Source organism: Sus scrofa, chromosome 5 (assembly GCF_000003025.6).
Source record: "Sus scrofa isolate TJ Tabasco breed Duroc chromosome 5, Sscrofa11.1, whole genome shotgun sequence".
Classification (NCBI taxonomy): Eukaryota; Metazoa; Chordata; class Mammalia; order Artiodactyla; family Suidae; genus Sus; species Sus scrofa.
In genome coordinates this window covers 87,772,902-87,786,661 of record NC_010447.5, presented here as the reverse complement: position 1 = coordinate 87,786,661, position 13,760 = coordinate 87,772,902, and the positions used below count along the sequence as shown (strand labels likewise).

At 36.1% G+C, this 13,760-nt stretch overlaps 1 protein-coding gene across 4 annotated transcripts in view; it reads right to left on the bottom strand.

Annotated features, from left to right (window-relative positions):
- The window catches only part of NTN4 (netrin 4), a 113,552-nt gene continuing 101,749 nt past the window's right edge, over positions 1,958-13,760 (bottom strand). For 3 of the 4 annotated variants that reach the window (XM_021092741.1, XM_021092742.1, XM_003481747.4), the window contains exons 8-10: positions 12,659-12,727; positions 10,140-10,310; positions 1,958-3,392 (exon numbers count right to left, since the gene is read on the bottom strand). In XM_021092741.1, the coding sequence (XP_020948400.1) occupies positions 3,256-3,392; positions 10,140-10,310; positions 12,659-12,727 (377 nt within the window). In that variant the 3' untranslated portion in view covers positions 1,958-3,255. The remainder of the gene's footprint in view (positions 3,393-10,139; positions 10,311-12,658; positions 12,728-13,760) is intronic. The other variant, XM_021092743.1, reaches the window with a different exon arrangement.

Below are 13,760 nucleotides of genomic sequence, written 5' to 3'. Positions count from 1 at the left end.
AAGATTATCCTTTATTGAGAATTTCCATTGCATCAAATACTAAGTATTCGAAACATTCGTCTACGGGGAAAGTGATGTAATAAGAGTGCGTAGGCCGGGGTGACCTCAGGCAAATTATACAGGTAGCTCTGTGGAGATTATGTAACTAATCTGCTGACTAATAAAGCCCAGCAGCACAGAGAGTAAAGCTCTGGGGGCAGAGACTTTCCACTAGCTCTTAAAGGAAGTGTTCTTGTTCATCTGAAGCCATAGATGGAAGTTTTGTATAATTCTGTTGCCTTGGTACTGTGATGATTATTTTGAAAGATGCCAGAGATTAGAAAGTGTGGTAGAATGATGGAAAGGAAATGGGATCACAGGATGGCTTGCTCACATTTCATTTTGTTGTTTATTTTTACAAGTGTGGAGCTTGCTTGCTTGCTTGCTTGCTTGCTTTCTCTTTTTTCCTTCTTTTCTTTTTTCCCTTTGGAAGCCCTAACGTTCTGTTCACAGGAAGTTGAAACTGCAGTGAAAGGGCTACAAGTGATTTGAAAATCAAGGCTTAAGAAACGATTATAACAGTGACCTTTTTTTGGAATGTTGCCAGAAAAGGTGTTGAAAGAGCACCTAATAAAGATTCTGTCAAAAGGACTGGAAATATAGGGGCCAGCAATTTGGCAAACTAGCTAAAGTAAACCTTCGGTTAATGATTTTCTTGAATAGACTTTAAATAGTTGGTTAAATTTGAATTGAAAAAATAAATTATAAAAGCAATAAGTAATAAATGAAGCAAAGTCAAGCAACGCAGATATATGCAAAATAAAAGGTGAAAATCTCTCTCCTTCCCTTGCAGGGGGAAATACTGCTATAACCTGTTAGTCTTTCAGGCTTTTTGAAACACTGTATATATTATTTATTTATTTGAAACACTGTACATATTCTGTGTTTCTGGGGGTGAGGACTAATACTGTGAGTATTGTTCTGTCATTTTCTTTCACTGAATAATATATCATGGACATCTTTCTTATCTTTAAAAAGTAAACATTATTTATATTCTTTTTAATGGGCAATAGTTGTTTCATATAAAGTAAAATGGAAAAGAAGGTAACCTGGCAATTTTGAAACTTAAGAAAATCCTGTATTTGATGTATTTAAAATATTTTCTAGGTATAGTATACTTATAGCATGTTTTGTAAGTTGCTTGTAAATGATGCCTACTAGATAGCATCCTACCTACCAGGATAAGAGAGGACTAAGTAAGAAATTTAGAGATAACAGGTTATAAAAGCAGTTTTCATGAGAGTATGTATAATTCCAGTTCTATAAAAGGTATGTATATGCGTAGAAACAGTCTAGTACCATCTATACTAAAATGCCAACAGCTGTTATCACAGGATGGTTGGAATATAGGTATTTTTTTCTCATTATAGCTTATTGTATTCTTAACAACTTTTTTTTTTTTTTCTTTTTAGGGCCACACCTGTGGCATGTGGAAGTTCTTAGGCTAGAGGTTGAATTGGAGTTGCAGCCGCTGGCCTATACCACTTGCCACAGCAATGCCAGATCCAAGCCATGTCTGCGACCTACACCGCAGCTCACCGCCAGGCCAGATCCTTAACCCACTGAACGAGGGCAGGGATTGAACCCGTTTCCTCATGGATACTAGTTGTGTTCTTAACCTCCTGAGTCACAATGGGAACTCCTCAATGATTAGTTTTATTACTTTTTAAGTTAGTTAAAAAGTAAATGTAATATAAAAAATGCAGTGTATCTGATGGAAAAATTGCATGTCCAACACCTACAGAAATTAAACCCATATGAATTAGCTTCCACTCCCTCCCCAAACACCAGAAAGGAGTTAGAAATACCGGGTCCTTATTTGATTTTCTTAATTTAAGGAGTTTGGTTTGAGTTCCCTCATTAAGAGAAGGTGATCTTTAGCGTCAATGAAAGAGATGATCAGGAAATGAAACAAAAATCAACAGATCATATTCCTTTATTACATATATGAAATATAAAAAAATTAACAGAGCAATATATATATATTTTTTGCAAGTCCACAGGACCTCAGGAAAAAATATGTTCTGTATGTGAAGTTAATCTTATGGCACTGTGGTTCACTTTGTGTGTATTCAAGTACAGAAGAAATGGTATGTATAGTGGTTATGCATGCATACAGAAGATGAATAATAATGAAAAAAATTGTAATTTGGTGAACCATCACATACATTGTGTCAAAAAATGAGTAAATAGAATGACCATATACTGTTAATAAAGACAAGGAGGAAACAGTTTCAATATTCAGGTTTAAATACTAAACACAAAAATAAAACCAATTCTGTGTCTACAATCATTTTTGAAGTGTATATAAGTACACTGCAAATAAATGGGCTTTTTAAAATTTAAAGTCCATTTCCTCTTTATCCAAACATATTATTACACATATGACTCCTTTCTCTTATTTTAAAGTTTCTTCTTGTTTTGTTTTTTTAAAAATGTTTCTTCCTAGCCAGTGTCCGTGGAATCTAACCTCTAGCCTGAAGCGGAGACTTCATGCAAATATATTCTCCTTTCAGGTTGCCTCTTCACATAGTTTCTCCAAGTGTTCAAGGTTAAAGGGTACAACTTCCTTTATATGGTCACTTTTTTCCCACACATAGTAGTAGTGCTTCTGTTTCAGCAGGTTTCCTTATATGCCCTTTTCTTTTCTTTCTGTCAACAGCAGTCTCCAAACTTTCACAACACAAGTGGTAGGTAGTAAAGTGCTTTATACAATGGAATACTATATACAGGTGGAGAGATTCCATTTAACACCCCACAGACCAAAGTTCACACACACCACGTAAGAGAAGGCTCTTTTTAAGAAACACCTTTTCTGATAGTAGGGTTGGGGATTCCTTAAAATCTCATTAATTACTTCAAGTAGCACAAAATGGAAGTAACATATCTGAAGCTGAGAGGAGTCCTTGTTAGATGCATTGCCCTTAATGGATCACTGCTAAATATCATACTGCTATTAACATATCCTTGACAGTGAGGAATTTCAGAATCAGTCCCAAAGAAAACAGGTATAGAATTTTTCATTTCTCTTTATGAAACAAACTATATTTAAACATGGACCCCAAAGAAATAGGTTAGACAAGGCCCATGCATTAGAACATGTCTATATATTTTGGCACTTAAAAAAAATTCCAGTTTCATTTTTGAGGTCTCCTTTCCATTAGGTTTGTGTTTTGTACAAAGAGAAATGCCATTATGTGCTATACACCTCTCCTGCTACTTGCACTCTCTTTTCAAAATATCCATGACTTTTCTTCCAAGAGATGGTTTCCAGTGCTGGACAAAACTCTTCATATTCACCACTAGTTTGCCTGTTCTTACATCCTCATGTCCTGCTACAAGGTACTCCAAACCTAAAAGAGAACAAAATTAGAGGCTATCTAGTATCATAATTTGTTGAAGGGGAGATGTGACTTTAGCAGTTTTATACATGCATGGTTCATGGTTTTATAAATTCATAGCTGGATAGGGAGTCATAGGTAATAACAGCTAACATTTAGTAAATATTATGTACCTAGTGCTTTAAATATATGATCTCATTTAATCTTGAAAATAACCCTGTGAAGTAGGTATTATTTTTTTTCTGTCCTTGTTTTGCAAATGAGGAAACTTCAGTTTGGTATGCTTAAGGATCAGTGCTTCCCAGGAAGCAGCAGCACTCTGACTCAAGCTCTGGCCTGAGTGTAGAACCTTTTTTTTTTTTCCCTTTTATGGCCAACCCATGGCATATGGATTTCCTAGGCAGGGACTGAATTTGAGCCACAGCTGCGACCTATGCCGCAGCTGTGACAATGCTGGATCCTTTAACCTACTGCTGCCAGGCCAGGGATGGAACCTGTGCCTCCACAGCAACCCGAGGCGCTGAGTCAGATTCTTAATCCACTGTGCCACACTGGGAACTCCTGAGTGTAGAACTTTTGCTCTTTACTATACCACCTTTTATGGTAAAGAAGTCAGGATCCTATGGGTACTTAACATTTTGCTATAAATCAGTATTTCTTAGAGACTCACTGTATGTGGTAGTGTATATTAAGGAGGATTTTATAAAAGAGAAACAGCCATTTGAGAAAACATTTGAGAAACAACAAGTTGAGAAAACTTTTCAGAAAACATTTGAGAAAACATTTGAGAAAACCGTTTGGAAGATAGCTAGGGTTATAGAGAATAACACATATTTCCTATGTAAAGTTTGTATGTTTTGGAATATTGGATGTTTGTTTGTTATACTTAAAAAAATGATAAGACTTAACCAGATCTAGTGCTGATTTTATAATTCAAAGTTCTTTTCAGGCTTCAAGTAAAAACTTTTGGCAAACAGCCACAAAATAATGAAAGGACACTCTCATTACCTGTATATTAATAAAAAGAAATATGATAATCTCCTTCAGTAGTTGTTTATAGTAATATTGATATAGGTATTTTAAAACAATTTTATTTAATGTTATAGGATAGAGAAAATAAGTAATTACACTTGTAAAATAAAACTTTTCAATGTAAGATAAAAAGACCCATACTTTAAAACTCAAGGGAAAACATGAGATGTTACCATTCAATTGAAAATGTCTATTTAAACTCATGGTTTATGTATAGTCTTGTTCATTCACTGAAATGGCTTAAAAAATGTCATTCCAGTAGTAATGAACACCTGTAACAAACATAATGTGGTCTCTAATAACAGGTCTCACTAAAAACAAACCAAGGCTTCTTGGTGAAAGGCTTTTTCTAGGTCCAGGGCAGGAAGATACAAGGGAAGCATGGGACTTCTTAATGTGCTTAAAAGCAAGGAAGCTTTCAGAGATTAATGGGGATTTTATTCATTTATTTATTTAGTCTTTTGTCTTTTTAGGGCCGCACCCACGGCATACGGAGGTTCCCGGGCTAGGGGTTCAATCAGAGCTGTAGCTGCCAGCCTACACCACAGCCACACAACGCCAGATCCAAGCCGCGCCTGTGACCTACACCACAGCTCAGGGCAACACCAGATCCTTAACCCACTGAGCAAGGCCAGGGATTGAACCTGCAACCTCATGGTTCCTAGTTGGGTTTGTTTCCGCTGCGACACGATGGGAACTCCTAATGGGGATTTTAAAAGAACACAGGAACCAGTAGGAGGGGGTTATGACTTGCTAAAGTTTTGAAAATTTGAACACTAAGAACGTAATAATTGTGTGTTGAAACATGTCAACACAACAAAAATCCCTAATTCCAAAGTGGTACTCAAACAAGAGAAATCCAAAGAAAAATTAGCTTATCATCTTGAGGCAGTTGTTAAAACTGTGGAAATTGGAAATTAAAGGGGAAGAATTTAGCATTTATCCTGCTTTTACAGTAGGAACTACATTTCACAGTAACCTAATAGCCCAGCTTGGGAGAGAAAGTTCCCTTACAGAATAATGTCAACTAATAAATGAAGGGAATTAGATGAAATTAGAAAAACATTATTTCTCAAACTCTATGAAACAATTCATTCAGGAAAGGATTGCCAATTGGTGATAAAATCATTAAATGAATAGTTAATGAGAAGCTGGATGTTTGTATAGTGACTAAGTAACTCACACTCATTGTTTTCTAGTCTCGAAAGGGAAAATAAAACTGCCCAATGGCGAGATCAGACTCATCATTCTAACCCCAGAGTCAACTTTAGCAACCCCGATGGTGGGTCATCCAGGTACTATGTATTATCTGATGTGATTTAACATGAAGCACACAACAATATCTATAATGAATTCTGGTCAAAATGTTTGTCTTGAGTCTATCAAGCTATTCTTCAGATATCACAAGAAATGTAGGAAGTAGAGGGACAAACTAAATGATACCACAAAGAACCAGCCAAACAAATATAAAAGGCAGGATAATCAACAGGATACCTGGTCTGATTTCTTCAACACCAAAAAGAAATTGTGCTTGAATAAAAGAGACGTGAGGGACTTAAAAACCAGATACAATGTGTAATTCAAGACTGAACACTGGCAAGGACAACCAGCTCTAAAAGACCTTTTGGGATCAGTAGGGAAATTTGGATATAAGCTGAGTATTAGAGTATATGAAATAAACTAAAATTTAAGTTAACGGTCATTAACTGAATAAAGTAGGCTATGTACAGACTAAAGCATGTACTATAATTTCATTTTTGTTAAAAAATACAATATATACATGCGTAGAGAATGAGGTGGAAGGATTTGCCCTCGGATGTTAACAGAGATCATCCTGAGTAGGAGTGTAAAATTTATTTTTTTTAATTTTCTTTTAGAAGTGTAAAATTTTTAACAATTCCCCTAAATTTCTATAATGTACCTGTATTGCTTCTATAATAATAAAAGGGTTATTAAAGACTATTAAAAGAAATGTCCTAAACTTAAAAATAGCTATGATGGGATTTTCAAAAAAAAGAGAGAAAATAATGACACAGGTTTCAAATACTGGAGAGCATTAATGTAAGATGAATTATAAGGTATTTAACATTTTTTATTTTTATTTTATTTTATTTTTTATTTTTTTTGTCTTTTTGCCTTTTCTAGGGCCGCTCCCTCGGCATGTGGAGGTTCCCAGGCTAGGGGTCTAATCGGAGCTGCAGCAGCCAGCCTACGCCAGAGCCACAACAACGTGGGATCCGAGCCGTGTCTGCGACCTACACCACAGCTCACGGCAATGCCGGATCCTTAACCCACTGAGCAAGGCCAGGGATCGAACCTGCAACCTCATGGTTCCTAGTCAGATTCGTTAACCACTGTGCCAAGACGGGAACATCCTAAAAATTAAAGGGTAATCCTTAGCTTCTGCATGAAAAAGAATCCCAAGTATTTGATTAACAGACTAGTTAAAATATAACGGACTTTTTTTTTTTTTTCCTTTTTTTTTTTTTAAACGTGCCATATGGAATTTCCCAGGGACTGAATCCAAACCACAGCTGTGATCTATGCTGCAGCTGTGGCAAAGCTGGATCCTTTAATCTACTGTGCTGGGCTGGGGATTGAATCCTGGCCTCTGCAGTGACCCCAAACCACTTCAGTTGGAATCTTGACCCAATGCACCATAACGGGAACTCCAACATAATGGGATGTTGTTTGTATCATCTCTAAATTAAGAAATCCACATTTTTTTTTTAAGGGTTGCACCTCTGGCATATGGAGGTTCCCAGGCTGGGGGTCAAATTAGAGCTGTAGCAGTGGCCTAAACCACAGCCACAGCAATGCCAGATCTGAACCTCGTCTGCCACCTACACCACAGCTCACAGCAGTGCTGGATCCTTAACCCAGTGAGCAAGGCTAGGGATCGAACCTGCGTCCTCGTGGATGCTAGTCAGATTCCTTTCTGTTGAGCCACGACAGGAACTCCCTGAAATCCACATTTAAAAATACAACAGCTGAATAGCTTTGAGAACTTTGTCTAGATACTCATGTTGCAACAGAAGAAAGGGTGGGGGAAAAACTGTAATTGTAATGTATACATGTAAGGATAACATGACCCCCTTGCTGTACAGTGGGAATATAAAAAAATTATTAAAAATAAATAAAAATAAAAATAAAAATACAACAGGAGTGCCTGTCGTGGCTCAGTGGGTTAAGGACCTGACATTGTCTCTGTGAGGATGCAGGTTCAATCCTCGGCCTTGCTTATTATGTTAAGGATCCAGCATTGTTGTAAGCTGAAGGGTAGGTTGCTGGTGTGACTCAGATAGGTGCTGCGGTGGTTGTGGTATAAGCCTCAGCTGCAGCTCTGATTCAACCCCTAGCCCAGGAACTTCATATGCCACAGTTGTGGCCTTAAAAAAATATATCTATGTAATAATTTTCAGTGTTAAGTCTAGTATTTTAAAGGACTTTCCTATAAATAGAACAAATATAAGAGTTTGCCATCATTTTGCAGTATATACATAAATTAATTAAAATAATGGTGAATAAACCCATAAATTATGGGACAGCATCATGCCAAAAATTATCGTGGAAAACAATGTTATCTGTTGCATCACTTATTAGCATGTTCATTTTATTTTCCTATCTCTATGCTTTCGACATCTACCTAGCTACAAGTTTGAGGGCACAAAGTTTACTTTGTATCTATAGAAAAAGAAAATATACTTTAGTGCTAGTCTTGGTATTCTAAAATATATAATTGATGAATGAGTAGATATATGCATGCATGCAGGAATGAATGAAGTAGCAGGGATGCCAATTAGACTGCTTTTCGAAAGTAGCAAAAGGAACAAGTTGGAGTGTAAGGTTTCAGAGTTTTCTTATCAGCTTTCTCTGGCTTTTTCTATTGAACTTGTAAAAATGGAAAAACAAAGTGAAATGAAAGAGTGTCTGGTTTTGCTTTGGCAGGTTCCAGTCTTTTCATCAAAGCGAATAAACATGTTTTCAAGAATTCTTTGAATAATTGTTCTTATGTTTTCAATCATGATGAACTCAGTTGATTCTTTTACCCTGTTTGGCAGAAACCCTATTAGGAAGTATAGCTCACTTCCTGGAGGGTGGCTCAGATGGTCAAAGCTTTTGTTTTTAATGTCTTACTAAAAAACTGGATGGATTTCTTTTCTTTTGCCAGGATAGTAGAAAGTGCTTATAGGGATAACTCCCAGGTAGAGATCATTGGGAAATAAAATTTAATGACTCTCAGTTTCTGGTATTCAAACTCCAAGATTCTGATCACTTCATTTGTTCTTTGGAAACATTTATTATTTAAAATGTCTGTAAAATTTTTCCTTATTAAAATTTAGATTAATTTAAATAAAATGCAAAGAGTATGAAAGATTAGACAACGATCAAAAGTCAAGAGTTTGGCATTCTTGCTGTGTGGCCCAGCTGGTTAAGGATCCGGCTTTGTCTCTGCAATGGCTCAGATCGCTGCTGAGGCACAGATTCAGTCTCTGGCCTTGTGCGGTGGGTTAAGGATCTGGCGTTGTAGCAGCTGTGGTATTGGTCACAGCTGTGTCTTGGATTCAGTCCCTGGCCTAGGGAACTTCCATATACCAAGGGTGTGGCAAAAAGAAAGAAAAAAAAAAAAGTCAGGAGTTTTATATTACTCTTCAGTTTAGATTGGGAGATGGGGATATTTTATTGATAATTTCTCTCTTTCTTTCTCTTTCTCTCAGTTACCTGTTTCTGTCAAATTTATTAACCAAAGACCATAATGGCTACTTTTAATATAACTGTCATTTCCTGGACTTAAATTTGAAAAGAATTAGACCAGAACACAAATTATGAACCTGTTTTAGCAGTGCCATTAAGACATAGATGGCAACTATGTGAACAGGGAAATACAGAAGATTTTAAAATATATTGTTTTACTAGAACATACTGTCTGGGTACTACATTATAATTATTTCAGTATTAAAGTAGGTCCTGGAGATAGTATTATCAAAAATCTAAATTCCATCCTCACATGTAATGAGGGAGACAGAGAAATAAACATCTTATGACACAGCGTGAAGAGTGTACTTATTGAGTGAACAGGAAAGAATCCTATGCTCACTTGCTTGCCTCTATGTCTGCCATAACATTGAAGGTGCAAATTTCCCTCCATTCCAAATTTCTCTAAGATTCTGTAGTGGCTTTTGTTGTTTGTTTATTTTTGCTGCTTCTAATTTGAAACCAGAATGACCATTTAATGAAAAACAAGATGATGAAAACTTGAGAGTTGTTTTTTATCCAGGAGAAACAGATGCTTCTCATGCAATAGTAAAAATGAATTCAATATTATTTGCACAGATGGAATTTTGGGATTTGAACTTCCTTTGGGAGCAAGTTCTAACCAGGACAATGTAATAGGACCTAGTTTTCCAGTACAGTATTAGCAGCAGATAAATTCATGAAAGTGCTTTCCTTGCTACTGGCACCTGGAACCGATCTGAGACTTCTCTTTCAGGATAGAGAATATCATATTGCTGGATTTAAAATAGTTTATTTTTATAGAGCATGTAAAAGAGAAACTTTTTTTATATCAGTTCAAAGAATTCCATTTGGATTTCCCCCAGAATTCAGATGGTGAAAAGGAGAGATGCTCTTGCTGAGTTTATTTAGGTTGTAGTTCAGAGAATGTAAGACAAGCAGCAAATCAGCAGAGACAAGGTAGGTATCAAGCTAGAAAAGTCTAATGCTCACCAGGGTTGAGGATTGGACAAGTGCAGCCTCTGTTAGTCCATGATTCTGGGTATAATGTTCGCTTTCCTCGTAAAATTTTCAATTTGGTAGATTTTAAGACTTTTTTAATCTTCACATTGACCTCAGCATGAGATCCTTTATCATGAGCTGATAAAATCTTTATTTTTAGCACTGTAACAACATAATCCCAAAAGTCAAAATGCATGGAATTTCATACTATCCTTTGAACTGTGAACAACTTAAATAAGCATTTCAGAGTATAACGGAGAAGTGAACTAATGATGATAATGTGGAAATTTTCTTTAAAAGTCATTAGAAATTAAGAAGTACAAACAACTATGTATAAAATAAATCTACAAGGATATATTGTACAATACAAGGAAAATAGCCAATATTTTATAATAACTATAAATGGAATATAACCTTTAAAATCGTGACTCACTAGTTGTACACCTAAAACTTACTTTTTTTTTTTTTTTTTTTTTTTTTGTCTTTTTGCCATTTCTTGGGCCGCTCCCGTGGCATTTGGAGATTCCCAGGCTAGGGATCGAATCGGGGCTGTAGTCTCCAGCCTACACCACAGCCACAACAACGCCAGATCTGAGCCGAATCTGCAACCTACACCACAGCTCACGGCAACGCTGGCTCCTTAACCCGCTGAGCAAGGCCAGGGATCGAACCGCAACCTCATGGTTCCTAGTCAGATTCGTTAACCACTGAGCCACGACGGGAACTCCACATATTTTTTTTTTTTTTTTTTTTGGTCAAATACATCTTTTTAAAAAAATTTTTATTAGAGTATAGTTGACTCACAATGTTATATTAGTTTCAGGTGTACGGCAAATTGAATCAGATATATATATATATATCTCCATTCTTTTTCAGATTCGTTTCCCATATAGGTTATTACGGAACATTGAGATTTCCCTGTGCCATATAGTAGGTCCTTGTTACTTACCTATTTTATATGTAGCAGTGTATATATGTTAATCCCAACCTTCTAATCTATCCCTCCCCCCAACATTTTTCCTTTGGTAATCATAAGTTTGGTTTTAAAATCTTTTGAGTCTGTTTCTGTGAAGCTTCTGTAATATTGAGATCAACTATTTATACCTCATTAAAAAGAAAGAAAATCAATAATTAGGCTCATTGATTTTGTACCAACTTCATCTCATTTATCTGTATTGACTATCTTCTTTCTTTGATGTTTTCAACTGCTGTTTCTTTCCATATCACTATGCTAAAAAATATCACCCATTTGCCTACGGCAAATAAATTCCGCTTTTTAAATAGAAAAAAGATGCACAGGAAGTAGAATTGTTATCCTGGTTTTTATTTATTCAACTATATTATATACTCTTATGGCTAGCTTTGTGTTATGGCAAAGAGCAAAATGTTACTGTCAGAATGTATTTTACATATTCTAAAGAGATTAAATAATATTATTAATTACTTGATTTTTTTCTCCTGGTATAAAATTCAGACTGACTGAGGTTAGGAAGCTGTCCTTCTACGTGATGGCAGAGATCCAGTTTTCCGTATGACTCATGATTCTACTATGCTGTTCCATCTATGAAATGGTTGTGGACAGAGATTAAGTAATGGGCTAAGTTGCAGTGGAGAAGAAAGTAGACCTCAAGAACATTGACTGCAATATTCTGTATTATTAGGAGAGTTCCTACTGGCTCATCTATGTCTTGATGGACAATTTTGTGTAATAAGAGAACCTATCTTTAATATACTTAAAGATAAACATAAAGCCGTTTAGAATTTGAAGACAGCAACAGTCTTTACTTAGGGCAATGACATTTCCCTTTGTCCATACACTTTATTTTCCTGGTATTTGAAAGGTAGAGGAGTCTAGAGTATATAGAGAGGGCAGGGAAGAGACTCAGGCAGAGAGCTAGTCTCAATGCAAATATATTTCCTCTTCCTTCTCCCTACCACTTACTGAGCATCTAGTATGTGCAAGGTAATATGCTGTGTGCTTTTCAAAAATCTCATTTCATGGAGATGTGGCGTCATCCTTATTTTACAGATCGGGAAGTCTGGAGAGACTACCCACCCAATAAACCAGAAATAAAACCCATGTAGTCTGAATCCAAAGTCTGAACTTTTAATCACTGTAAAATATACTGCTTTCAGCTGATTGCTTCGTAGTCCTAAGTAGGAAAAAGTAGCCCAGGAATCATTACAGATTCCCTTTTAGATGAATAAAACAGGAAGTATCCATAAGAAAGGATTATGGTCATGATTTTTCTCTTTTTGTTGTTCACCTCTTTTCCACATAGTAGGATGACCTTGCCTTTGATTTAAAAGCCTCCTGCTCTCACCAGGACATCCAACACCATCTCTATTAGGGAAATCTAGGTCAAGACCAGAATACTGTGTTTACTGTTATTATATAAAACTGGTGCTTTGATTTTGAGAATGTCATAGACCAGGCCACCCATTTCCTTTAAAACTCTTTGTATTTAGTTAAATAGATCCTTAGAAGCATTCAAAGACTTCAAACTTACCATATGAATATTTCATTCTACAGAATGCCTTGGAGTTTCCTAATACCTGTTCCTTACACTCGCATTTACCTACACAAAGTAAGTGAAAAATGCTGTTAGTTATTTAGAAACTAGCAAAAAATTGGCAAGTAAATAAATCCAAGTGGCATAACCCTTTAAGGCTTGAGAGATTCATACAATATAATCCGTAAGAAACCATAAAATCACTCAAAAAAAAATAGAGTCATTTAACTAAATTAGTTATCATCCAATATTGACCTAAAAGAAATATAGAAATGTGGAAGCAATGATATAGTCTAATGTTTATAATGGATATTATAAATATAGTCTGGCATTAATATTCATGCTAATGGAATGGAACAACTGAATGGATAACCTACAGGAAAGACAGTTGTCTTTTTACAATTGATGTTCACCATAGTAAAAGTCAAGAAAGATAAAATAATGGAGCAATCCTTTGAAGATAATGCTATCCAATTTTTAAAGTATTTATTAAGGACCTATCATAGGCAGGACATGGTATTTTATACTTCAGAGTATATAAAGATGAGCAAGATACAGTTCTTGCCTTAAGGCCCATAATTCAGTAAGGTGAATAAAGCAAGCGTAGAAACAGTGATACATGTTCTAGGACAGGTGCAAGCGTAGAAACAGTGATGCATGTTCTAGGACAGGTACGATATGCTTGGATGGGAGGGCCACATATCTGGGAAGATGGAAAAAGGCTTCATAGCTGAAGAAGAATTCGAAATGGACTTTGAAGAATAACTAGGCTATTTCTCCCAGCAGTTAAAAGTATGTATCGCAGTTATTGAGTATGAAAGAGTTGCCAGGCCCCATGAAGACTTTCAGTGCCTTTGTATATAGTCTATAATAGCATGCTTGTATCTACTTACCTGTTTTCTCTCTAGACTGTGATCCTTGAGGACAATGGGTGTGTCTTATTCATCTTTCTATTCTTAGAGCCCAGAACAGATAGGATTTTGATGCTTGCTGATTTAACAACTGGGTAGAATTCTATCCCTTCCCTGACCCCTCCCCTTCTGCCCTCACGCATTGCATTTTTTAGGGATTGAGTGGTATACCAGCAGGTAGCATTTAT